Source organism: Acanthochromis polyacanthus, chromosome 1 (genome assembly GCF_021347895.1).
Source record: "Acanthochromis polyacanthus isolate Apoly-LR-REF ecotype Palm Island chromosome 1, KAUST_Apoly_ChrSc, whole genome shotgun sequence".
Classification (NCBI taxonomy): domain Eukaryota; kingdom Metazoa; phylum Chordata; class Actinopteri; family Pomacentridae; genus Acanthochromis; species Acanthochromis polyacanthus.
The window spans coordinates 69,078,221-69,105,379 of NC_067113.1; the positions used below are offsets into that span (position 1 = coordinate 69,078,221).

Here is a 27,159-nt window from a genome sequence, read left to right on the forward strand (position 1 = left end):
TCAGGTGACCAACATGTCGTCTCTGGATGCTATGCTGTTGTTTATGAGTTAGCTAATAAAGTGGAAGGTTTTGTAACAATGTGTGATCCTTGACTCACACAAAGGAACAAGTTTCAACATGTATAATCTTTGGAACCTCAGTTAACTGTTTCTTTAAAACAGCCACATTGTCCACTAACTGGCTAATGATTATGAGTTTGCCCAACACACCTAAGGGAGCAATGTTCCAGTTCCTGTAAAAATAGTGAGCATTTCTGTAGCAATAATAAAAAGAAATTGAGAAACTGGGTGTGGTATCTGATCTGTTACATGTATTACTTAATAAGTTAGTAGTATAGAATCTGTTTTGTTTGTTCTAGTATTTGATATGAGTTGCTTGTTATATGTAGTGTCTGCTCTGGTGTCTCTGACCACAGATGGAATCTGCATTATATTCAACCCATGCCATGGGAAAGTGTTCTCCTGTTTACAGAGCCCTGCTGGAGGTGTTTTTATGAGGGTTCTTCTGTCCAAAATACTGATTTAGGGATTCTTCAGCTGTTGTAGACAAGGGGGATTTGTTTGGGGATGCTCTCTGCTTTCCCCATATGGTAGGCAATAAAGAACATTTGTTTTAACCCCTCCTATATGTTGAAAACCTATAAAAGTGATCGCTGGCTATTGTCAAGCAAGGAGGATTCAATTGGCCGGCTCCTTCCAGGCAGGTTCTGTCTGTACTGATGCTGCTCTTTCTTTTAATAAAATACTTTTAAAGAAAGTCAGTGTCACGAACATTTTCTCCTTCACCTGCACATCATGGACACCAGAGAGAGAAACAACGACAAATTTGGCGTCACGAACAGGATCAGAAGTGGCGTTCTTCGACAGCCGGCAGCCCCTTGGTCGCTTTTCTCCGTCCTGATACGACGTCGGGTGAGCTGGTTCTCACTTTATTTGGGATGATTGATTTGCTCATGGGTGCTGTGGGGTTGTTGCTGACACGCTGCACAGTCAAGAATTCAGTGCGCTGGTGTCATGTGGTGCATGGGTGTTTGGAGCGATGTTCGGTCTAAATTGGGGTTTATTGCGCATAAAAATGTGGGGAATAGAATAGAGTAGATAGAAAAAGGTTGGGATAAGAGAATAAAAGTTGAAGAAAGAGAAATAGATGTTAGAGTGAAATGGTTAAATGTAGAATAGCAGAACAAGTAACAATGGAGCAAGCTAAAAGACCATGCAAGTGTAACAGGACAGGCCTGAATCTTGTTAACGGTAAGACATGAGGGAGTTAGACGCTTTATGTGAACGTTGGCTGAGTAGTCAAAATTGGCGTTTAAAAATAAAAGAGGATAGAGTAGATTTACCTTTGGGGCCCAAAGGTCAATTGGCGAACTAAAATATAGAGAAGAAGGGATGAAATGAGAAGAGAATAAGAGGTCTAAAGGAAATAAAGGAAATAGGATAGAAAGCCGCAAATCTGGATTAAAAGCCCTCTTAGACGCAGTTTAGTATACTGGCCGAAAAACCTATTACATGTGAGCACATGTAGTAGGTCAGTTCCATAAAAGAGAAAGGGAACTGGGGGTGTAGATTTACTTAAGTCATAGATAAAGCGCTTTAAAGTTCCGGCCGTAGACGTATGGTTTCCTAAAGTAGCTTTTTGACTGAGTTGTTTATGCTCCATGGTAGCCCAAATTTAGGTAATAAGGAAAAAGAGAGAAAAAGAGAAAAGAGAAGAAGAGAAAAGGTGCGGCTGAAAGCATGCTTCTTAGGATATGTGTGAATGATTTGATTCCGGGATCGGATGCTGATTGTGTGTTTGGGTGATGTTGGATAGGCCTATGTGTTTTATTTTGTGGATTTGTTTGATTTTGGGTTGAATGGTTGCATTTAATTTGAATGATTTTTTGTGCCGGCGGTTGCGTCTGTGTCTCTGCAGCTCTGTCTCAGCTCCGTCTGTCTGCGTCTGTCTGCGTGTGTGTGTGCTGCTGGTGTGTGAGAGGCTGATGAGCGCTGTAATGTATGAATGAAATATGTCAGTTTTTTGTTGGAAAACACATATATATAGGTTGAGCTTTCATAATTCAAATGGAGATACGTTTTTGTTGATATCGAAGACGCACTTAAAAAAGTGATTCTGGAGAGTGGTAAATAAAATCAATCCAAGCCATATACATTTACCTGAATATTGCAGTGAGCTATGGAATTATAACGCAATGGGTAAATTATACACTTCTTACCCATTTGTTAACGTTAACAACTATAGCATAGAAAAATACAGTAAAATACACCCCAAAACCGTGAGTCCTGTGCTCCAAATTGCGCATGCTTCGAACCGCGTTTTTGACTGAGCGAAACAAGGAATTATGGGACTTTCTTCTGGCTGCCATCTACTTGAAGAGAACATTTGAATGTGCTGGTGCTGGCGCTGCCGCCGCTGCTGTCAACCTTGAACACGACTGCAGGTAAGTTTCAATGATCAGGGCTTTCCATAAGTGCTGGCTGCCGCTTAAAAAGCCGGCTACTCATTTATATTCGGGATATTTTTCGCGTGATACGGGGCGTAGTTGCACGCGCAGTCCTCCACCAGAGTTTCCTTTCAAATTTAAGCGCGAGTCCCGCCGTGACACGGCTTTATTTCCACCAGAGAGAGAAGGGAAGTGAGTAGTGAGTTATTTATCGGAGTTGAAATAGTTTGCAACTTGTTGAGTTAACTATGAAACTCTGCTGGGCGCTGTGAGTGAACATTCATCCGCCCGCTCGTCTCATTTATATTCGGGATATTTTTCGCGTGATGCGGTGCGTAGTTGCACGTGCAGTCCTCCACCGGAGTTTCCTTTCAATTTAAGCGCGAGTCCCGCCGTGACACGGCTTTATTTCCACCAGAGAGAGAAGGAAAGGGAGTAGTGAGTTATTTATCGGAGTTGAAATAGTTTGCAACTTGTTGAGATAACTATGAACTCTGCTGGGCGCTGTGAGCGAACATCCATCCGCCCGCTCGTCTCTTAGCTCGTCAGTGGTGTCAATGGGGTGGGGGGGGGCTGAAGTTGGTTAGTTGGGTTAATCCCGGTGTTACTTACCCCCGATAGGAAGTGTATCCCCTGTCCACGGGAGCGCGCACGTCAAGCGCTATAAGGATGGAATTTTACGGTATAAAATGGCAAATACTATTATGCATATTGTTGTATGGATGAGTGAGTGTTATCTTATTTCAGTTTTGTTTTGTTTGAGAGTACAAAATGTATCTATCAAAATAAACAAGTCCGTTTTTTGAAATTCTTGAAGTTGTCGAACTGTCGTCATTTATTACACTGTGTAGCGCCGTGAAGAAAAGCTCTTCCAAGGATCTATACTCTTCACAAGTAATGCTTTATCTCTCTTCATACCATGGTCATACGCTGAGCTTTGACTGTTCTTTGGGATACTTTTTCTTCGATTAGCCTGCTACTGCAATGTACGATCATCCGGAAGTTGTGTCCACACTTTCAAAATAATAGCACGTATCCATGAAAACGTGAGGACTCGACCTAAAAGTAAGACAACTCCAAACACAAGCTTGTAAACAATTGTATTTTTTGAGACACAGTTTGAACACTAACTTTAAAGCTCTGCCAGCACAATGGTAATAATAATAATAATAATAATAATAATAATAATAATAACATCACTGCTGCATTTTAGTATATTACTCGCACTATTACGACTGCATTTTTCACTGGAAATGTTATTCATAAGAAATTAAAGACAGCCTTATCAATGGTATTTCTAATTCCACGTTTTCTTTGCATATATAAACCTGGCAACCGTTTGATGTGCATTTTTACCACCCCTGAAAATGAAAAATGAAAAAAAAAATAATAATATTGGTGCAGTTCATTAGCTATGTTTCATTTGCTATGTTTTGTTTTTCATCAGAATATGCAGATTAACCACAGTTCAATTCAGGCTCACAGAAAAATTATTGAAGGGGAAGCAGATAATTACAACCATATTTTTTAACCTGCAAAACTGTGTCCCTCTTCCTGCTTGGCCATGTCAAACCATGAACTACATTCAGAACCATTTTTATGGTTATTTCATGGTCATTTCTAATAAAGCCTAAAACAATGGAGAGTTTGCACAGGTAAACTCTATTTGATCCTAAGATACAAGGGGGGTACAAATTATTTCAGACCATATCTTGCCTGCAAAAATCTGTACCCCCCTTCAGAATGGTCAAATCATTAACTACCATCCTAACATTTATTTTGCGGTCATTTCTGATCAAGCCTGATAATATTGGAGACTTTGAATGGACTAGCTCATTTCTATCCTAAGTTACAGGGGGGTACAAATTATTTCAGACCATATCTGGCCTGCCTGCAAAAATCTGTATCCCCCCTTCAAACGGGTCAAATCTTTAACTACCATCCTAACATTTATTTTGCGGTCATTTCTGATCAAGCCTGATAATATTGGAGACTTTGACTGGACTAGCTCATTTCTATCCTAAGTTACAGGGGGGTACAAATTATTTCAGACCATATCTGGCCTGCCTGCAAAAATCTGTATCCCCCCTTCAAACGGGTCAAATCATTAACTACCATCCTAACATTTATTTTGTGGTCATTTCTGATCAAGCCTGATAATACTGGAGAGTGTGTACAGGTTTGCTCACTTCTTTGCATATTTTTAATGCACATTATGCACAAACCCTGAACTCTCATTTTATTGTTTTTCACAATTTTTTATTTTGTTCACTACCTAGGATAGAAAACTCATATCATTCGGTATCTTTGACCCGTTTGAAGGGGGGATACAGATTTTTGCAGGCAGGCCAGATATGGTCTGAAATAATTTGTACCCCCCTGTAACTTAGGATAGAAATGAGCTAGTCCATTCAAAGTCTCCAGTATTATCAGGCTTGATCAGAAATGACCACAAAATAAATGTTATGATTGTAGTTAATGATTTGACCATTCTGAAGGGGGTACAGATTTTTGCAGGCAAGATATGGTCTGAAATAATTTGTACCCCCTTGTATCTTAGGATCAAATAGAGTTTACCTGTGCAAACTCTCCATTGTTTTAGGCTTTATTAGAAATGACCATGAAATAACCATAAAAATGGTTCTGAGGGTAGTTCATGGTTTGACATGGCCAAGCAGGAAGAGGGACACAGTTTTTGCAGGTTAAAAAATATGGTTGTAATTATCTGCATCCCCTTCAATAATTTTTCCCCTTCAAAAATTTATATATATATAAATATATATACAGTGCCTTGTGAAAATATTCGGCCCCCTTGAACTTTTCAACCTTTCGCCACATTTCAGGCTTCAAGCATAAAGATATAAAATTTTAATTTTTTGTCAAGAATCAACAACAAGTGGGACACAATCGTGAAGTGGAATGAAATTATTGGATATTTTAAACTTTTCTAACAAATAAAAACCTGAAAAGTGGGGCGTGCAATATTATTCAGCCCCCTTGCATTAATACTTTGTAGCGCCACCTTTTGCTGCAATTACAGCTGCAAGTCGCTTGGGGTATGTCTCTATCAGTTTTGCACATGGAGAAACTGAAATTCTTGCCCATTCTTCCTTGCAAAACAGCTTGAGCTCAGTGAGGTTGGATGGAGAGCGTTTGTGAACAGCAGTCTTCAGCTCTGCTCACAGATTCTCCATTGGATTCAGGTCTGGACTTTGACTTGGCCATTCTAACACCTGGATACGTTTATTTGTGAACCATTCCATTGTAGATTTGGCTTTATGTTTTGGATCATTGTCCTGTTGGAAGATAAATCTCCGTCCCAGTCTCAGGTCTTTTGCAGACTCCAACAGGTTTTCTTCCAGCATGGTCCTGTATTTGTCTCCATTCATCTTCCCATCAATTTGAACCATCTTCCCTGTCCCTGCTGAAGAAAAGCAGGCCCAAACCATGAGGCTGCCACCACCATGTTTGACAGTGGGGATGGTGTGTTCAGGGTGATGAGCTGTGTTGCTTTTACGCCAAACATATCGTTTTGCATTGTGGCCAAAAAGTTGGATTTTGGTTTCATCTGACCAGAGCACCTTCTTCCACATGTTTGGTGTGTCTCCCAGGTGGCTTGTGGCAAATTTCAAACGAGACTTTTTATGGATATCTTTGAGAAATGGCTTTCTTCTTGCCACTCTCCCATAAAGGCCAGATTTGTGCAGTGTACGACTGATTGTTGTCCTATGGACAGACTCTCCCACCTCAGCTGTAGATCTCTGCAGTATATATAATATATATATATATATATATATATATATATATATATATATATATATATATGAAAAATTTTGCCTATAAATTAACATTTAATCCTAATCTAAGATAAGGATTGATTGATTGATTGATTGATTGATTGATGCTTCTGTTTAGAAGACAAACTGTACTACTGGCGTCACAAGGGCACTGCTAAAGCTCGCAGGACAAAAGTTGTCTCAGGGGCAGAGGAGGCAAACAACATCTTTGACAATTTCCATGCCAGCCCGACTGGGGCCCACTGCGGCCAAACTAAAACTAGGGATGCCATATCCATGAGGTTTTACTGGCCAGGGATGTCAGTGGACATAAATAAGTGGGTAAGTTAAAAAAATAAAAAATGATGTATTATTCAAGTGTGAAAAATTAAAGGACAAGATCAACCCTTTTTTCACGACAGTGCATGTGCTTTTTAATAAACTGTCATATCAACATCATTTTTAATCATCAGGTTTCCCAGTGTTCTGCCTGCCAGGCAAGTGGCATCTCCATTAAGAAGCCAGCTGAATACACACCAATAAAGGTTTGTTATCCAAGTTATTGTTATGATTCACCTTGTTTTGAATTCTTCAATTATTTTATATTGTGTTCCATGTTTAGACTTCTTGTGTTGCCTTTATGCTGCTTTGACTCTTGTTCCTGTTTTTTTGTGAAATTAACCATTTTGTGTTCATGTTGTGTGTTTCCTGTTTTATTTTGAAACCCCTGCGTTTCTTGTGGTGTTTTCCTGCCCTCCCTTCTGTGTGCCTCTGATGATGATTCCCTCCGCCTGTGTGATTGTCTCACCTGTGCTTGATGTTTCCCCAGTGTCTTTAGTTCCCTGTGTTCTCTGTTGTCTTTGTTGGGTCATTAGTTTTCCTTGTCGCTATGTCTCCAGTGTTCTCTCCACCGTTCTCTTGTGAGTTTGTACTTTGGTTTGAGCTTCTCAGTGACTACTTTGATTTGTTACTTTGTAAAAGATTTTGTTTTGTATTTTGAACTCTTTTGGATCCTTTTTTGTTAGTTTAAAGTAAAGCCTTTTGTGTTTAATCTGTTCTTGGGTTCTCCACCTTGTTTTTTGTTAGTTTTTGGGTTGCAAACCTTGACAGTGATTGTATTTTGACAAGTTTTAAATAAAACTAAGCCACAGAAAATTAAGTGTTTGGAGGGACTGGCAGTTTGTTGAAAAGTTTTATGTTAATACATTTATCTATTTTGCATTTGAAAAAAGACAGTGCGGGACATGGAAAGTAAGCAGATACTAGGAGAACACAATTTTAATGGGAACTTTTCTTTTTACTGTATTTTAGGTTACTGAACCATTTGAATTGATGGGGATGGACCTCATTGGTAAATTGACACAAACAGAGAGTGGGCATCAATACATTTGTGTAATGATCGATTATTTCACAAAATGGCCCCAGGCTTATCCTTTGAAGTCAAAGGCAGCAAGTGAGGTGTCGCAGTGCATCATCAAATTTGTGCACCAGTTCGAGTCTCCGAAAAGAATTCTGACTGACCAAGGGAAAGAATTTGTCAATGCCGTGAGTAGTATATAACAAATTGCCAACATTAATGCTGCATGTTACTTTTTTAAGCAACTGTTACACTATTATGGTTCACTTTACAGAATATGGCATTATTTTGTTTTTTGTTTCTTATATCTTCCTATTTTAGGGAAGTTATGAACATGCAAAAAAAAAAAAAGAATATTGTCCTTATTTTTCTCTGTTTTTCTTTAGATCAATTCAAGACTATGTGAATTACTTGGAATAAAGCGAAGCCTATGTTCACCTTACCACCCCCAGACAAATGGTTTGGTTGAAAAGATGAATGGGACAGTTCAGAGGTGAATGCTTTTTTTACTAGACCACTTAACTTGCCACCTTGCGAGCCTGTTGACAGCTGCATACTATGAAACTTTAATTTGCTTTACAGCACCCGTTGTGCTATGTCTCAACTATATCCCTGTATTTAGAGATGGAATAAAAGACTCAACCCACATTAATTTGGAAAGGTTTAACTAATAAACACATAATATTCAATGAAAGAGTGTAACTTTTGATTTAAAAAAAACCCCATCAAACTAAAAGTTTATTAACTTAAAAAATGTTGTACTTGAAAATGTGTTAATTTTTATTTCTTACATGGTGCTCCACTGAGCTTTTATATGGAGAAATATAACTCCTATCAGATATAGTTGTTGTTGTCATTATTATGATGACAGTATTTTAAATGTCTCATTGTTGTTCTCAGAGCCCTCAGCAAACTGGTGGGGGAGAGACCGGACAAATGGGATGAGTTCCTTGATGCGGTCATGTTTGGTCTTCGAACGAAGAAACAGATGACAACAAAATACTCCCCCTACTATTTGATGTTTGGTCGAGAAGCGCGGTATCCTTCTCAGATTCCAGAACACTACATGGTATGTTTATGGTCACAACTTCCATCAATGACATTTACTAAGGGAAGGTACTATTAAGAGAGATGGAAAACTCCCTTTGATTTTAAAACCCTGACCCTATTTATTAGTTTTCAGCTCAAAAGTTGCATACTCGTACTAAAAATGGATATATCTCTGAAACCACAAGCTCTATTTGAATAGTTTTGGTGTCATAGTAAAGGGAACACTTTTGAGATTTGTTGAAAGTTGCTTATACGAGCATATGTGATACTGGTGAAGAGTAAATGAAAATGGCACACATTCATATTAAATAAAATTTAGGTTTGCCTGGAAAAAAAAAGTTTAAGGATAAATATCCCTTTAAAAATGATGCAGCTGAAGCTCTAAACCTTCATCAGACCATAAAACAGCATAAAAACATTATCTCTGCAAAGACTGACTTTAATATTATAAAATAGAACAAAATTTGAGAAACTTTAGTAAAAATGGCTTATATAGTCCTGTAGCCCAGGTTCTGCTGTTTAATTTGATATACAACATCACTATGTTCCTTTGTAATTAGAGCATTATATTACTATGTGTTTGCCAGCTGACTCTAAATGTCCCCCAGTTGGGGGATCCAGGGGTTCTAAGAATTAACTCTGACGGAAAGCAATCTCTTTTAACTCAAAGGTTGATGCCACTGTGGAAGCTGTGGTGGGCCAGGAAGATCTGTCACAGGACATCAACCACCAGCAGGAGCTAATGGAGGCTGTAAGGGGCAATCTTGCCAAAGGCCATGCAAAAGTAAAAGGCAAAACAAGCCACGTTTCACCAGACTTCAAAGTTGGGGATAAAGTCTATCGGGAAAACATTCGGAGCCAACAGCGAAAAGGAGGAAAGTTGGAAGCCAACTTTTTAGGTCCCTTTACAATTTTGGCTATCCAGGGCAAAAGTGTGGACCTGAAGGATGAAAAAGGGTCCATTTTCAGAAAGATAAATGTGGATCAGCTAAAGTTAACTGTCGAAGATGCCCCCAGAGTGCCCCACTGGGGTACAAAAATAAAATCCTCAGCCCCAGCTGCAGCATCCTCATCCCCATCCTCAGCAAAAGCTGCACCATCCTCAGCAACAGCTGCACCATCCTCAGCCCCATCCTCAGCAACAGCTGCACCATCCTCAGCAACAGCTGCACCATCCTCAGCCCCATCCTCAGCAACAGCTGCACCATCCTCAGCCCCATCCTCAGCAACAGCTGCACCATCCTCAGCAACAGCTGCACCATCCTCAGCAACAGCTGCACCATCCTCAGCAACAGCTGCACCATCCTCAGCAACAGCTGCACCATCCTCAGCAACAGCTGCACCATCCTCAGCAACAGCTGCCCCATCCTCAGCAACAGCTGCACCATCCTCAGCCCCATCCTCAGCAACAGCTGCACCATCCTCAGCCCCATCCTCAGCAACAGCTGCACCATCCTCAGCAACAGCTGCACCATCCTCAGCAACAGCTGCACCATCCTCAGCCCCAGCTGCAGCATCCTCAGCCCCAGCTGCAGCATCCTCAGCCCCAGCTGCAGCATCCTCAGCCCCAGCTGCAGCATCCTCAGCCCCAGCTGCAGCATCCTCAGCCCCAGCTGCAGCATCCTCAGCCCCAGCTGCAGCATCCTCAGCCCCAGCTGCAGCATCCTCAGCCCCAGCTGCACCATCCTCAGCCCCAGCTGCACCATCCTCAGCCCCAGCTGCACCATCCTCAGCCCCAGCTGCACCATCCTCAGCCCCAGCTGCAGCATCATCAGCATCATCAGCCCCAGCTGCAGCATCATCAGCCCCAGCTGCAGCATCATCAGCCCCAGCTGCAGCATCCTCAGCCCCAGCTGCAGCATCCTCAGCCCCAGCTGCAGCATCCTCAGCCCCAGCTGCAGCATCCTCAGCCCCAGCTGCACCATCCTCATCCACATCCTCAGCAACAGCTGCACCATCCTCAGCCCCAGAATACACTGGATTTCCAGAATATACAGAGGCTGTTGCAAAGAAATGTAAGATTTCTTTCAAATATTAATCAAACACTTGGACTTTAAATGATTTCTCTGAAAACAACAATTTGTGTAATATTCAATGTTTATATTTTGGGCTAGGTTGACCCTTAATCTTATTACTCACTTTCTTTTGGGCAGATGTACAGGATGCCTTGGCAGGACAGGATTTTCATGTGGTTCTGTCTAAGATTGGAGCCTACAAGCTGTTCTACTGGGACATACAGCGAGTTGTTGCAGACATGGAGTTGGAAAGTGAGGTAAAATAATCTTGAAATTTTTTTAGCAAATATAAAATTTAACTCTTTTTTATGTCAGCTACACACGTGGACAAAATTGTTGGTACCCCTCAGTTAAAGAAGGAAAAACCCACAATTCTCACTGAAATCACTTGAAACTCACAAAAGTAACAATAAATAAAAATTTATTGAAAATTAAATAATCAAAAACAGCCATTACTTTTGAATTGTTGATTAACATAATTATTTAAAAAAACAAACTAATGAAACAGGCCTGGACAAAAATGATGGTACCTCTATAAAAGATTGAAAACTATTTGACCAGAGTGACATGATTAACTCAGGTGTGTCATTTAATTGACATCACAGGTGTTTCCAAACTCATAATCAGTCAGTCTGCCTATTTAAAGGGAGACAAGTAGTCACCCTGCTGTTTGGTGAAAAGGTGTGTACCACACTGAACATGGACAACAGAAAGCGAAGGAGAGAATTGTCCCAGGACATCCGAAAAAAAATTATAGACAAACATCTTAAAGGTAAAGGCTATAAGACCATCTCTAAACAGCTTGAAGTTCCTGTGACAACAGTGGCTCATATTATTCAGAAGTTCAAGACCCACGGGACAGTAGCCAACCTCCCTGGACGTGGCCGCAAGAGGAAAATTGATGACAAATTGAAGAGACGGATCGTTGGAATTGTATCCAAAGAGCCCAGAGCAACCTCCAAAGAAATTAAAGGTGAACTCCAAGGCCAAGGTACATCAGTGTCAGATCGCACCATTCGTCGTCGTTTGAGCCAAAGTGGACTTCATGGGAGACGACCAAGGAGGACACCACTGCTGAAAAAAACTCATAAAAAAGCGAGACTGGAATTTGCAAAAATGCATGTTGACAAGCCACAAAGCTTCTGGGAGAATGTCCTTTGGACAGATGAGACCAAACTGGAGCTTTTTGGTAAGGCACATCAACTCTATGTTCATAGACTCAAAAACCAAGCATACGAAGAAAAGAACACTGTCCCTACGGTGAAACATGGAGGAGGCTCAGTAATGTTTTGGGGCTGCTTTGCTGCATCTGGCACAGGGTGTCTTGAAAGTGTGCAAGGTACGATGAAATCTGAAGACTATCAAGGCATTCTGGAGAGAAATGTGCTGCCTAGTGTCAGAAAGCTTGGTCTCAGTCGCAGGTCATGGGTCTTCCAACAGGACAACGATCCAAAACACACAGCCAAAAACACCCAAGAATGGCTGAGAGAAAAGCGTTGGACTATTCTAAAGTGGCCTTCTATGAGCCCAGATCTGAATCCCATTGAACATATGTGGAAGGAGCTGAAACATGCCATTTGGAGAAGACACCCATCAAACCTGAGACAACTGGAGCTGTTTGCTCATGAGGAGTGGGCCAAAATACCTGTTGACAGCTGCAGAACGCTCATTGACAAATACAGAAATCGTTTAATCGCAGTGATTGCCTCAAAAGGTTGTGCAACAAAATATTAAGTTATGGGTACCATCATTTTTGTCCAGCCCTATTTCATTAGTTTGTTTTTTTAAATAATTATGTTAATCAACAATTCAAAAGTAATGGCTGTTTTTGATTATTTAATTTTCAATAAATTTTTATTTATTGTTACTTTTGTGAGTTTCAAGTGATTTCAGTGAGAATTGTGGGTTTTGCCTTCTTTAACTGAGGGGTACCAACAATTTTGTCCACGTGTGTATAAAGATGTACATTTCATTGCAATCAGTTTAATTAGCTTTTTTCTTTTTGCATTTTTTCCCCAGTCAATAAATGCATACCTTTCAGTCCTTGTGAGAGATCACAATCTAAAGAACACCCAGAAGGCAGCATTAATCGATTCTTTTGCAATGACAGCAATTTGGAATCGTAGGTCCCAAAGACTTAAGGTTTGTATAACTCAAACTCTACATAAAATTGCTGTAAATGATTGGACCATTCAAAACAGTTCCCTGAAAATCTAATTCCCTCAAACATATTCAATTTTAGATTAAACCCCTGGACTACGACATAATTGTGGGAGTTATCAACGAGCATCACCACTGGACTCTTGCGGTAAAATCTATAATTTACTATCAAACCATAAAACAAATGAACAAATAGATACAAATGCACATATTTCATACATAATCATACACTTGATTAAGTAAACGAAAACATATTCTTTTTTCATTGTAATAATTTTTAGGTAATCTACCCACATGAAAAAAAAATCCCTGTTCCTTGATCCAATGGGGGAGTCGAAGCAAGGCATCCAAAGATGTTTGGAAACAACAAGGTAATGAATGCTTGTTAACATTTCAGCTTGAAAGTAAGCATGAATAGATGATTATTCAAAAGTAATTGAAAAAATCTATGCTGTAAAAACTGATAACACCAAACTGCTATCCGAACTTAAAATATTTCCATGTTATTATTAATATTAATCTTATCTTTATTTAGAGCCTTCATGCGGAACAAGGGCTGCCAAGTCTCAAGGTGGAAGTGTGATACTGTCCCACATCCAAACCAGCCAGACGTTACCTCATGTGGAGTCTTTGTTTTGAAAGTATGTTTTTTGGTGTATTTGAAACTGTGCCCTTGTCTATTCATTACTGTGTTGTAATATTAAAGAATGTCAACCAAGATATAATTTTAAGTGTTAATTTACACTTTAACACCAAAAGTTATTTACTGACACTAGATTTATGGCTCTGATTTATGCTGTGCATGAATGAACTTTTAAACCTAAGCTTACAGCTCTAAAAATTTGTCTTTTCAGTTTGCAGAAAAACTGTTGGAAAAACAAACTGTAGATTTCCCATCGACAAAACAAGACATCAACACACACACAGGATGAAAATCGCAGTCACACTCCTCCTTGAGACTGGTAAATAATATATAAAATAGTAAATTGTTATCCAATGAATTTTCCTTTTAAGAAATAAACATTCTCAAACAACTCTGTGATTACACTACAAGTATGGAAATCTGAATAAATAGACAATGGTGACCAAAAAATACTATTTTCTTTGTTTTAGATGACCTGACAGACATATGCTTTTCCTGTGGGGAAGAAGAGCGAGAGACAGAAATCAACTGGGTGAGAGAATGTGTCATCAAATAAAAATTGCAATTTATTGTAGAAAAGAAGGACAACCTATTTCATGCATGCAAATTGTTTTCCAGATTCAGTGTGAGGCCTGTTTGAGGTGGTTCCATCATGTCTGCGTCGAAGGTCCACCAATAGACCAAGTCTTCCCGTGTGTTGCGTGTGTGTGATAATTAACAGTGCCTCATGTATATAGTTCAGGAAATGTGTTCTGTTGCTTTTAAGTTATGTTCATGTACAGTGAGAGTGTTGTTTTCATTGAAGTTTTTTTTTCTTCACTTAATTTATTTCAACTTTTAGTTTGTAAAGAAAATGTCTGTAACTTCACAACCCACCCCAAGTAGAAAATGTTCATTGTTCATTGTCCTTTCCATAGAATAAATATTTGATCCTTTTCAGGTGGCTATACAATACCTTAGCCAAAATTAAACACAATGTGCCTACTGGTCTTGGTATTTTTCTTTTTGTAAGTCTTTCTCTTGTTATTCTGAGAAAAATGTTTGGTCTCCAGTATTATCAGGCTTGATCAGAAATGACCACAAAATAAATGTTAGGATGGTAGTTAATGATTTGACCCGTTTGAAGGGGGGATACAGATTTTTGCAGGCAGGCCAGATATGGTCTGAAATAATTTGTACCCCCCCGTAACTTAGGATAAAAATGAGCTAGTCCATTCAAAGTCTCCAGTATTATCAGGCTTGATCAGAAATGACCACAAAATAAATGTTAGGATGGTAGTTAAAGATTTGACCATTCTGAAGGGGGGTACAGATTTTTGCAGGCAGGCCAGATATGGTCTGAAATAATTTGTACCCCCCCGTAACTTAGGATAGAAATGAGCTAGTCCATTCAAAGTCTCCAGTATTATCAGGCTTGATCAGAAATGACCACAAAATAAATGTTATGATTGTAGCTAATGATTTGACCATTCTGAAGGGGGGTACAGATTTTTGCAGGCAAGATATGGTCTGAAATAATTTGTACCCCCCTTGTATCTTAGGATCAAATAGAGTTTACCTGTGCAAACTCTCCATTGTTTTAGGCTTTATTAGAAATGACCATGAAATAACCATAAAAATGGTTCTGAATGTAGTTCATGGTTTGACATGGCCAAGCAGGAAGAGGGACACAGTTTTTGCAGGTTAAAAAATATGGTTGTAATTATCTGCATCCCCTTCAATAATTTTTCTGTGAGCCTGAATTGAACTGTGGTTAATCTGCATATTCTGATGAAAAACAAAACATAGCAAATGAAACATAGCTAATGAACTGCACCAATATTTTTTTTTTTTTTTCATTTTTCATTTTCAGGGGTGGTAAAAATGCACATCAAACGGTTGCCAGGTTTATATATGCAAAGAAAACGTGGAATTAAAAATACCATTGATAAGGCTGTCTTTAATTTCTTATGAATAACATTTCCAGTGAAAAATGCAGTCGTAATAGTGCGAGTAATATACTAAAATGCAGCAGTGATATTATTATTATTATTATTATTATTATTACCATTGTGCTGGCAGAGCTTTAAAGTTAGTGTTCAAACTGTGTCTCAAAAAATACAATTGTTTACAAGCTTGTGTTTGGAGTTGTCTTACTTTTAGGTCGAGTCCTCACGTTTTTCATGGATACGTGCTATTATTTTGAAAGTGTGGACACAACTTCCGGATGATCGTACATTGCAGTAGCAGGCTAATCGAAGAAAAAGTATCCCAAAGAGCAGTCAAAGCTCAGCGTATGACCATGGTATGAAGAGAGATAAAGCATTACTTGTGAAGAGTATAGATCCTTTGGAAGAGCTTTTCTTCACGGCGCTACACAGTGTAATAAATGACGACAGTTCGACAACTTCAAGAATTTCAAAAAACGGACTTGTTTATTTTGATAGATACATTTTGTACTCTCAAACAAAACAAAACTGAAATAAGATAACACTCACTCATCCATACAACAATATGCATAATAGTATTTGCCATTTTATACCGTAAAATTCCATCCTTATAGCGCTTGACGTGCGCGCTCCCGTGGACAGGGGATACACTTCCTATCGGGGGTAAGTACCTTGGCACAACACCTGAAATCATCTAGTGATAGACTGTTCTTATACTTTTGAGTGTAGTTCCAAGTTCCAATATTATTTCAAAAAATCCCATCAAAGATATCTAATTAATTTTTGCTTTACTGTAATGTGTTTGTGCTTTGTTGTTCTAATGTTTTGACAGGAAAAAAGATGTTTGAAAAATGATCTGAGGTTTATCAATACAAATATGTCTCCTGATTCAGTCAATCACTTTCTAGGATGGTTAGAATCAGTGAAAAGAGCCATTGAATTGAAAGTTAAAATGGACACAGCACATCATGTTTTCAGGTGGTTCGACCTTAATATATGATTTAGTCACTGGCATAATTATACTGTAAAAACCTCTGTAGCATGTTTCCTACTTTTAACTTAAAGAAAGGAAGAGAGAAAGAAAAAGTAAATACATATGTAAACAAAGAGCAATTGCATTGATTCTTTATGCATCATAGAATTAGCTTTATAGATCAAATTCGTTGATGTAATATGCTTCATAGAACATACCTTATTTCACCATTTAATAGCCTGGCCGTACCATACGCAAAATCAGCTTGGACCCGAGGTTTAAAAGAACCAGGCAGCCATTTGCTACAGCATTGCCTTTAGTTTAGTGAGGCAAGTCTAATAGACCCTTAAGTATAACAGACAGACATATCGCTCTGATCAGAGGAGTGCAGAAAAAATGTGCAGAATAATAGCCTTATGTTTACTTTCTACCTTCATGAAAGATCCTCAGACTATTTGTGATTCGGGCTGGGCGATATGGCCAAAAGTTCATGTAGCAATATAGCTTATTTTATATCCCGATAACGATATGCTTTTTTTCTCATGTGATGGTGGCGGAACTTGGATATCTAATAGTTTAATCAATAATGCAGTATGGAAATTCAGTTTCAAATATTTAACAGAACAATTTCAAAGGTAGTGTTGTGCGAAAGTACTGATCCCCACAAAAATTTGTATCCCCTGCCGCAGGAGCGCACAAACGTCCGCTGCTTGTGCCTCTAATTTGACAAGACACTTCCCCTATGAGTTTTTTGTCTCTGATAATTCCTTTCTTTTTAATCTCCTTTCATTTTAGCTTAAATTGGTGAGGTACAATTGCATGTTTCAGTGTCAGAGACAGTTCAGTGCTGCAGTCAAAACAGTCGAGCATCGACTACTCAATCACTCCACATATCCCTTAGCACATAATAGCATAGTGATTATTTTAACTCTTATTTTTGTACCTACTATTACATTGGACTCTCCTTAGTAGTTTAAGTTCATATAGTACAGTTTGGTTATTTAATTATAAAGTTACCCTGATAACTAGCATGTGCGCTCCTGGGCAAGGGATACAAATTTTCACGGGGATCAGTACTTTCGCACGACAGTGGCATGTAAATTATTGAGGTTTATTTCCACCATTTTCTCCCTGCTAGCATCTCCAGTCCACTCAGCTGCTTCACCTGAGTTTGGAAGCATGCCACAGTCACGTGTTAACACAAAAACCAGATGTTGGAAACCAGGCTAAAAACAAGCTAGTATTCATTCTCTATGCGGGGAAATCTGTGGTTAAACTCAATTAATATATCATTATACCGGCCCATTTCCTCACTAGAACCGTGTATAATGGACATGGGTTTGGGTAATTTCACCCAAGCTGATAGATAATGACGGTGTGTGTTTAAAAAGCATGTAGTGACATTACCTTCATGTCCTTTGAGGTCAAGTTTTGCTTTGAAAACCGGAATTAGTTATTTTGAGTGCAGCGTGGTGTAGCTGAGTGGAGTGTATTAGTGCTGCTGGTTGGAGTAAAAAAAACATAAGCATATCCACATGTGCAGAGGGGTGTGCATTAAAACACTAAACCGCAAGAGAAACGATAGCGCTTTATGTTAGATGATAGACTTTCTCTATCGCCCAAACTATATATTTTTCTTATCGCCCAGCCCTAATTGTGATGTTAGATAAATGAATTTTAACTTGTTAGTTGTTACAGGGAGAGTTGAAGGCTTGGTTCCACATCATGGTCTAAAATAACATCTGCATGATATGAAACTCTGACCCGGTTTCACAGCTCCCGTCTTTGCAGCACAGTGACTCTGCACCCAGTAAAGCATAATGTGTTGTTTGAGGTTACTATGAAGATAACTATCTCTTAAATATATATTAGACCTTATGTATTTGTTGGTACATGTCTAATATTTTATTTTGTATTTGTTTTGTTCTTATTTCTGTTGCAGGCACAGTCACTCACTATTTGACCACTCTTCAGTTCTTTTCATCTGTTCTTCAAAAGCAGAGACTCACTGACAGACCACTCAGTTACCAGTTCTGGGGTGACACACCCACCCTGGCCCCCACCCCCAGTGTATCTATTACAGGTATGCAAGTTTTCTAAATAAGATACATCACATTGACCTCAAACAGTTACCTTAACCAAAGTCCTCAGTTATGGGAAAATGAACTGGAAATGCAAGTTGTGCAACTTCACAACATCAAAAAGATTAGCCCTGCTGAAACACAGTCGGCTAATACATGGACATTTTGGTCGAGTCCCCTCCATACCCTGCTTGTATGCAGATTGTCCCTGCACCGTCAAGACATGGGGTGCATTAAGGACACATTTATCAAGGAACCATTCTCAGTCAACCCAACCAGGCATGAGCCTTTCGTTCACATGCATTGTCTGTTGTTCTTCCTCTTTTGACAATGAGAGGCAATTCTTTGAACATCTTGGTGGCCATCTAAAAAAGTTTGAAACTGTGCCATGTGTTTTTGAAGGTTGTGATTTTAACACCAACAAATATACAACGTTCCACAGCCACAAGAGTAGAAAACACAACCCACATTCATTGGAAGATTTCAAGACCAATGTTCTTCATAAACACCAAAATAACCCGGACCAAGAGAGTGATTATGTTGAAGATGAAAACGACTGCGACTCAGTTCTTGAGGAGGATGAGGACTTAAACAAAATCATTACCAAGAGAATGGGGTTGCTCCTCCTGAAAATGGAGAGCATTTTCAATGTCTCCAATTCATGCATTGACGAACTAGTAGAGGAACTTCATTTCCTTACAGCGTCTGCATCTGGCCCTGTCATAAAAGAGATCATTCTGAGCACTTTGAGAAAACATGGCTGTACATTTGAAGACTCAGTGATATCAGAACTGATCAAAGACCTTTGCCAGCTAAGCCCTGTCTGTGCTGCTTTACGAGTGGATGGGCCTTTGAGCAGTCAGTTCAGGAGAGAGCAGTTTAGAAAGGAGCATCTCTCATCAACTGAACCAGTTGAGTACATACTGGATAGTACAGAGAAAAAAACATTTCAGTATATACCAATCCTCCCATTATTATCTCAGCTTGTGGACAACAGACACATTCAAAACACAATATTACAAAACAAAAGGTCATCTGATGTCTCTTCTGGATACAAATCCTTCAACGATGGATCTTTACTAAGAGAAAACAGCTTTTTATGTGAAGATGAACTTAAACTTCCACTCATCCTTTATATAGATGACTTTGAGATATGCAACCCTCTGGGAACATCCCGTAAGAAGCATAAAGTCACAGCTGTGTACTGGGTGTTTGCAGACATACCTGCCACATTGAGATCTACATTGACTTCCATTTACTTAACCATTTTGTGCAAGGCAAATGATGTCAACCAGTATGGCTACGTAAAAGTTTTGGACCCACTGCTGAAAGATTTGAAGTCCTTTGAGGATAATGGTATTTTTATTTCAAGTCTAGGCAAAGTGGTCAAAGGCACTGTTCTTGCTGTAGTTGCTGACAATCTTGGTGCTCACTCAATAGGCGGGTTTGTTGAAAGCTTTTCAGCTTCACATTTCTGTCGCTTTTGCACTGGAGAACGGTCACAAATCCAGGAGCATGAAATAGCAGAAGGACTGTTTCCTCTACGGACCAAGTCTAACTATGCCATGCATGTCAAAGCAGCGCTGTCTGATCCTGCAGGATCTCACCACTGTGGAGTTAAAAGACAGTGTCCCATCTCAGACAGACTCAAACATTTTCATGCTACATCAGGTTATCCTCCTGATGCTTTGCATGATTTGCTTGAAGGAATTGTACCTGTTGAAATGTCACTCTGTCTTGATGAGTTAATCAGGAAGAAATACATCTCTCTTCAGGAGCTCAACCATTCCATCTCTTGCTTTCCTTACAAATGGAGCGACAAAACAAATTGTCCACAACCCATTACTCCAAATTTTACATCACGAAAAAGTGTAGGAGGTAATGCACACGAAAACTGGTGTTTGTTGAGAATGATATCACTCATGATCAGCGACAAAGTCCCAGAAGATGAGCCTGCTTGGGAGGTTTTGATGACCCTGAAAGATGTCGTTGAGCTTGTCATGGCTCCTCTTCACACAGATGAGACAATAGGATACATGCAAAGTAAGATCTCAGAACACCGTTACAGATATTTTGATGTGTTCCCAAAGGAACAAGTGAGACCAAAACATCACTTCCTTGAGCATTATCCTTTGCTTACAACTGTTTATGGGCCACTTGTACATTTCTGGACTATGCGGTTTGAGGCCAAACATCGATTCTTTAAAAAGATCGTGAGGCAGACAGGGTGTTGTAGAAACATTCTCAAGACAATGGCAAGAAAACACCAATCAATGATTGCATATCACACACACGATAGCAACAACCAAAGGACAGCGATGTCAGTGTCCCAGAAGACTCAAGTGGCAGTCGATGTTCTAAAAGACAGCATTAAGGAGGCCTTTGCAAGGAAGTTCCCTGGAGAAGATTTTGTGAACATGACAAATAAAGCAACCATTTTTGGCACAAACTACAATATTGGCATGATTCTGCCATTTGGCTCTACAGGAGGCCTACCTGACTTTGGAGAAATCCAGCAAATATTCATTGTGCGTGAAACTCCTGTCTTTGTTCTGAAGCTGTTTAGTGGCTGGTACTTTGAACACCTGAGGAGTTTCAAGTTGGAGCCCACAGGAGAGTCAGCAATCCTTAAACATTGTGAATTAAAAGAAACATACCCTTTGGCTGCATACAATACAGCAAATGGCCGTATGGTGTCCCTGAAACACTTCATTTGTACATCAGAGTAAGTGTAATGGGTTGATTTATTTCTACTATTAAATGTGTATGCACTTTTTAAGCACAGTTATTTAAAAAAAAAACCAATTGATTCACCAAAAAATACGTAAATGACCAGGTATCCTGTCTTATTCATTAGTATTGTAATGTTTACAGTATTTAAAGTGACACTCCGGGATTTTGGACATTGGGCCTCATTTCTAAGTTAGCCAGAGTAAAGTAAATATGTCCAGATATTTTTTTTTTAGATTTCATGCAGTCCTTGTAAAATCAGATGTCTTCGTTGCTAAGCTAGCGAAAGTGAATGGGAATGAGTTAGCCTGCCGCTAAAAACAGTCTTACCCAATTCACAAAGCACTCAAAGCAGATCAGTCATCATGCCAGGCTATCCATGTAAATATCTGTGTTGATAGAGTGATTTAGGAGGGAAACTAACCTTGCATTTATGTTTGATCACCAGCAGCTATTTGGACTTCCTGCTTGGAAAACTGCGCATGCACGGATTAATACAAATTCTGTCAAGGGTGACTATTTTGGCACGACACCAGCTCCAATACTCTGCCGGTGTCGTGCCAAAATAGCCACCCCCATCATAATTTGTATCAGTCCGGGGCTGCCAAATTTCCAAGCAGGAAGTACAAATAGCTGCTGGTGATCAAACATAAATGCAAGATTAGTTTCCCTCCTAAATCCCTCTATTTACATGGATAGCCTGGCATGGTGATGGATCTGCTTTGAGTGCTTTGTGAATTGGGTAAGACTGTTTTTAGTGGCAGGCTAACTCATTTCCATTCACTTTCGCTAGCTTAGCAACGGCCACCTCTGGTTTTACAAGGACTGCATGAAATCTGAAAAAAAAATATCTGGACACATTTACTATACTCTGGCTAACTCGTAAATGAGGCCCAATGTCAAACATCCCTGAATGTCACTTTAACAGGGATGGTACTTACAAAATTGTCACAGAAAATGGAAAAATGTGATCCATACTCGATCTCATATGCTCTCCTTTCTTAATCTCTCTTTTCTTGAAATAATAATTACAATCAAAGAATATCTATTTAAATTTCCTTTGAACTAAATCTCTATTAATTTCTTTGGCAGAAGAATATTGAAGCAAACCTATGCAAGTAAGTTCATCAGCTATTAATAACCTGTCTATTTCTTTCTTTCTTTGTTTCTACAGCTGAGGAAACGCACCAAACAATGATGGTGGTCCAGTTAAGAGTCATTTTGGAAGAGCACAGAATTGAAAAGTTAACACTCCCAACAGGAATTCCTGATACAGTGGAGGAACTTATTTCCATAGTGACTCAAACTTTCCAGTTGCATGGGGAATTTGGACTGCTATACCAAGACAAAGACTTTGACAATCAATTTTTCAGCATCACCTCAACTGCTGACTTGTATGACAAGGCTACCGTTAAAGTGATCCTCAAAGAACCAAGATTTACCCTTGACCTGCACCCAGTATGTGAACCAGGACCATCATCTACATTAAGCTCTTTGACTTCTGTGAGCACCCATCCTGCAAGTACTACTGAAATGGACATCTCCCCTGCAGATAATGATGCATCCTCACAAGCGTCCGACTGCACATCGTCAAGTTCTAGGGACACCATTATTCTCCCTGATTCATGCCGCCTTTCTGCATGGCCACTGCCATTTCAAGTACCAGAGTTTTCTCGAGATGTAGAACTAATCCTTGCAGAGGCAAACATCTCATATCATGCAACTGGAAGACACTTCATGGATGCCAGTATTAAATCAGCGATAATGCAAGACCTTGCAAAAGTAATTTTTTCGTATACTGCTTACCCAACAAATGAGCAGATCCTCTCAGTTGCAGAAGCCTTGGTTTCCAAGTTTCCTTGTCTTAAGGAGCCAGGATCATTTGCAGGCTTATATGGCTGGCAGCAACGCATTAAAAACAAGATGCACAATTACCGTGCCAAGCTAAGATCTCGAAGATATTCGTACCCAGAAATTGAAATCAACACCTTAAAAAAGAAGCATCCAGCTGATGCAGTGCCATCAAAAAATGTAAAGAAGCCCAAAAAGGCAGAGGTTAATTACCTCCCTCCGCACCCTACTGGTGAAAACCAAGAGACACTGGAGAAAGAGAGGCTTGAGTTAATTTGTGAAATAACAAAGAAAAACAATGCAAAGATAATTGCAGATAAAATGAATAAAACCTTCTCTAGCCGAAGAGTTGAAGTGGTCAGCCTCAGCCCATCTGTGGGTGTGTTTAAAGAAAGGTGGCCAGCATTATTCACAGAGGCTCAGGTGAGAATCACTGATCATTTTTCCTTGCCACCAAGAAACATTCATGCGATTAGATCTGGTCTGTCATCTAAGATGTCATCTTTTGTTCTTTTACTTTCTAGATCAGACGTCTCACAACAGTTTCCTTGGAGGAGACATTCATGCTGAAGCTTGATGAGTACACTCCAGGTCTTTTGCAGCTGATGCATGCCAAAGGAGGAACTGCTGGTTCCAAGATGCGCCCTCTGCTGGACACTTTAAATGACGTATGTTATTTTACTTTTTTCACAAATATGTAATTATTGACAATTTAATTTAAACTAAAATCAATGGCAAACGGTAGGAGTGAGAATCACTGGTTTGTACACAATACATTATATCAATGCAATGATACTGCCATTCAATGTTTGCCAAAATCTCAAATTCAGTCACGATACGATTTCAATTCAATTAGATCTAGGATCCACCGATCGAAATTAAACAATATAAACAATATTACAAGTGACAACAGTTATTTTCATTCAAATCAAAATCACAAAAAGCAACTAGATCATCATTGTTGCCGTGACGACGCTGAGAGTGGGCGTGTCTGAGGAACTTCAAAATAAGCTATTTTCAATTAAAAGTGAGTTTGATAAATGGTTACTCTATTGATTTTTGGCCGATGTTTGGATTTAAGATCAATGCCATTGACTCATCGATCACAAGATCCATGTATCCATGGAGATCCATGTACTGTCTCTCCCATCCCTAGTAAACGGCTGCTTTGTTGTGCGCAAAGCTTAGCTCCTTACCATCTTCACAAACTACCTTTTAACATTAATCTTTGAAATGTCAATAAGTGTTTTGGTTTTTGAGGAATATGGTGTTCATGTATGTAAATCACTCCCTGCTCCACTAACAGTCCTTTCACTAAATTGTATCTCCCTACAGACACAGAGCATTGAGAAGAAAAGGGATGCAGTTATCTGCTGTCTTATCAGCTACCTTGGTGAAAGACAGGAAGATCTTTTCCATGACTGCCAGGTATGTCATATTGATAACAGATTGTCTTCTCCTCTCCTCTGGTACCCCCGTTTCTCCCCTTCTCCTCTTGTCTAACACAAAATGTGTTAAAACTGCATCTTAGATAACATTAAAAATGCAAATGCTTTTTGTTTCTTTCTAACATGTAGGAACGTGAGGACTACACAGACAAAACTATGAAGGTTATCGTGATGCACAGTGTCATGGCTGAGGAGGATCCATCAGATGTGTCGATTGTGATTGAGGGAAACCAGGTGATGGAAGGCTGTGGAAGCCGAACAAAGGCATGTGTGCTGCTGATGGGACTCATATATGCCCTCAACCTGGAATATCCGAAGCAGCTGAAGAACACATTTGAAGCTTTTCAAAAACTTTTTTTGGAACTTGACGGGGCAAAACTACTGAAGAAGGTCCACAGCCTCAAAAATAAACTCATGCAATAGACCCAGATTTCCCCTTTTGCACCATGAAGATTTTCCGGTCGGACATTGCTAAATGGAGTTGCAATGGAGTGTAGTTTTTTTTCTTTTTTGTCCCCTGTTCCCTTCTTTGCTCAACACAGACCCACCCGCATCAACAGACACGGGCACATAGACACAGAAATCTATTTACAGTTGGATACAACCTCTCAGCCCACTCCATTGCTCTCTGATTTCACTAGATTGGCAGGAAAGGAAAACCAATAGAAAATGGCCAGTTTGGCCAATGCCACCATGTGTTGCCTGAGGAGTTTTGATCTCTTTCTCTACCCTCTTTTCCTCCAAAATTGTTTTATTCTTATCCCGAGAGTGAGAGCAAGCAGAAAAACTAAAGAGTGTTGGTGTTCTATCTTTATCCAGATGTTTGATACATAAACAACTTTGTAGTTTGTGTGTACTTTTGGCTTTTAAAATAGAAAAGGGCTCTGAAAGCGTTGTTTGCAGAAGCTACAAACATTTGAAGCAGTTAGCTTTGGCAGTTTTAAAATGGGTTTATTCATTGAAATGTTGTTTGAAGCTGTTGTACTGCACTTTATTTTGTGTTGTTTGATAATTTGGTGCATCATTGCTGCATATAAAAAACATTTGTTTTATTATTGAATGTACAAATGCACCTGGATTGCAGATTAGGTTGGTCGCTGTAGTGTAAAACTGAAGGAACACAAGTGTTTAGGTACAAGCAAAATCATTGGACATCCCGTAGAGTTTTGCCCAAATCTTTCTCCTTTCATTTTTCTCTTTTTTGATCTCCTCACAATCGAGCCAGGATGTCCCAAAACAGCATTTTATTGAAACAGATTTTTTTCTTTGAGTTATAAAACCGGGTCAATAAATGTATGAAGCTGTTGTGCTGCACTTTATGCTGTTTTTTTTCTGATTTTGTGGATTAAAAACATTGAGATGACAAGCCATTTCAATCTCTTTTTTGAGGGTGGGGGGTACATCCTACCTTCCATATAAAAGTAATCTTTGTTAACTAATATTAAGTCATTTTAATTAGTATTTATTGGGTATTATTTATCAGTAAACATGAGCTAATTTTTACCTTATTTCAGTGAGGAAGTACCTGTTAAATAGATACAATAATGTAAGGTAAATTTTACCCAATTTATTTAGGTAATGAATAGTTTTTTACTTTATGTTTTTATTATTAATATATCAAAGTAAATGTAACCCACAAATGTCAATGCAAATTGTTACCTCAGATTTATTGGGTAAATTCTATAGATTAGTTTTTACAGTGCGTATAAGCTTTTGTCTGCTAAACTTTATGAGCCCTATTGAGGACTTTTTGTAAATTTGGTAATAAAATGAAAGAAATGAGCCTTATAAAGGACTTTTGTAAATTGATAATGCATATGAGCCTCATGGTGGACGTTTCTGTACTTGATATAAGCATATGAGCCTTTGCTGAGTCCGAGAGATCAGCGAGGACATTCTGTTTGCAATAAGCATAAATAAAACATCTTAGAGGAAACACACACAGGGAAAGAAAACCTCAATAAAGTTTTCAGGGTTAGATGTTGTGTGTTGATAATGCGGATGGCAGTGGTGGATGGATTGGTTGTTGACTGGTGTAAAATCTTTCATTCTGAATTTGAGTTTAAAAGTTTTAAATGAGGGGAAGTGAGGCTTAGCCTATCTTTAATTGAGTGTTGTTAGTGGTTTTTGTGTGTTAAATGTTCTGTGTGTGTGTGTGGTGGTGCAGCTGAGTCCGGAAGGCTGTAGTATGCAACTGATATATATATAGAATATAATTCTTATTAAATAAATACAGAGAGGCTGTGATTGGTTATAGAAGAGTTGTTGACATGTGAGGAGAGTTTGCCACCTCAGTGTTGATACCAATGATCCCTTCTGCAGGGGGACGTTTATGATTTTTTAAACCTTATGAGCCTTATAGGAGGACTATTGAGTTGATAATATGTTTGAGTCTTATAGAGGATGTATATACATCTGAGAATTATATCTGAGCCTTTGTGGAGTCTGAGGAGGAGGAGAGACCAGTGAGGATATTCTGTGTGCATGAGCATGCATACATACTTGATGATTAATAGTAACAGAGGAAGACATTTTCTGATGGAGTTTGTTAGAATTGGGGAAAATAGAGTCTGATTTCTATAGGGGTGGAGACTTATTACTCTGGTAACGAGGTGCTTTTCGCATGAGGTTGATTTGATTTGTAGAGGTAGTTGAGGTAGGATGGTCTCACTCTGAAGTCCAGTTCAGACTGGAAGTGGT

General features: G+C 39.2%; 1 protein-coding gene across 1 annotated transcript; it reads left to right on the forward strand.

Annotated features, from left to right (window-relative positions):
* The first annotated feature begins 2,227 nt into the window (after window positions 1-2,227).
* On the forward strand, window positions 2,228-25,813 carry LOC110946336 (uncharacterized). Its single transcript, XM_051954287.1, has 5 exons — window positions 2,228-2,444; window positions 18,292-18,432; window positions 22,335-23,679; window positions 24,347-24,439; window positions 24,589-25,813. The coding sequence occupies exon 3, from the start codon at window positions 22,355-22,357 to the stop codon at window positions 23,579-23,581; it is 1,227 nt and encodes a 408-aa protein (XP_051810247.1). The 5' UTR covers window positions 2,228-2,444; window positions 18,292-18,432; window positions 22,335-22,354; the 3' UTR covers window positions 23,582-23,679; window positions 24,347-24,439; window positions 24,589-25,813.
* Window positions 25,814-27,159: the final 1,346 nt, after the last annotated feature.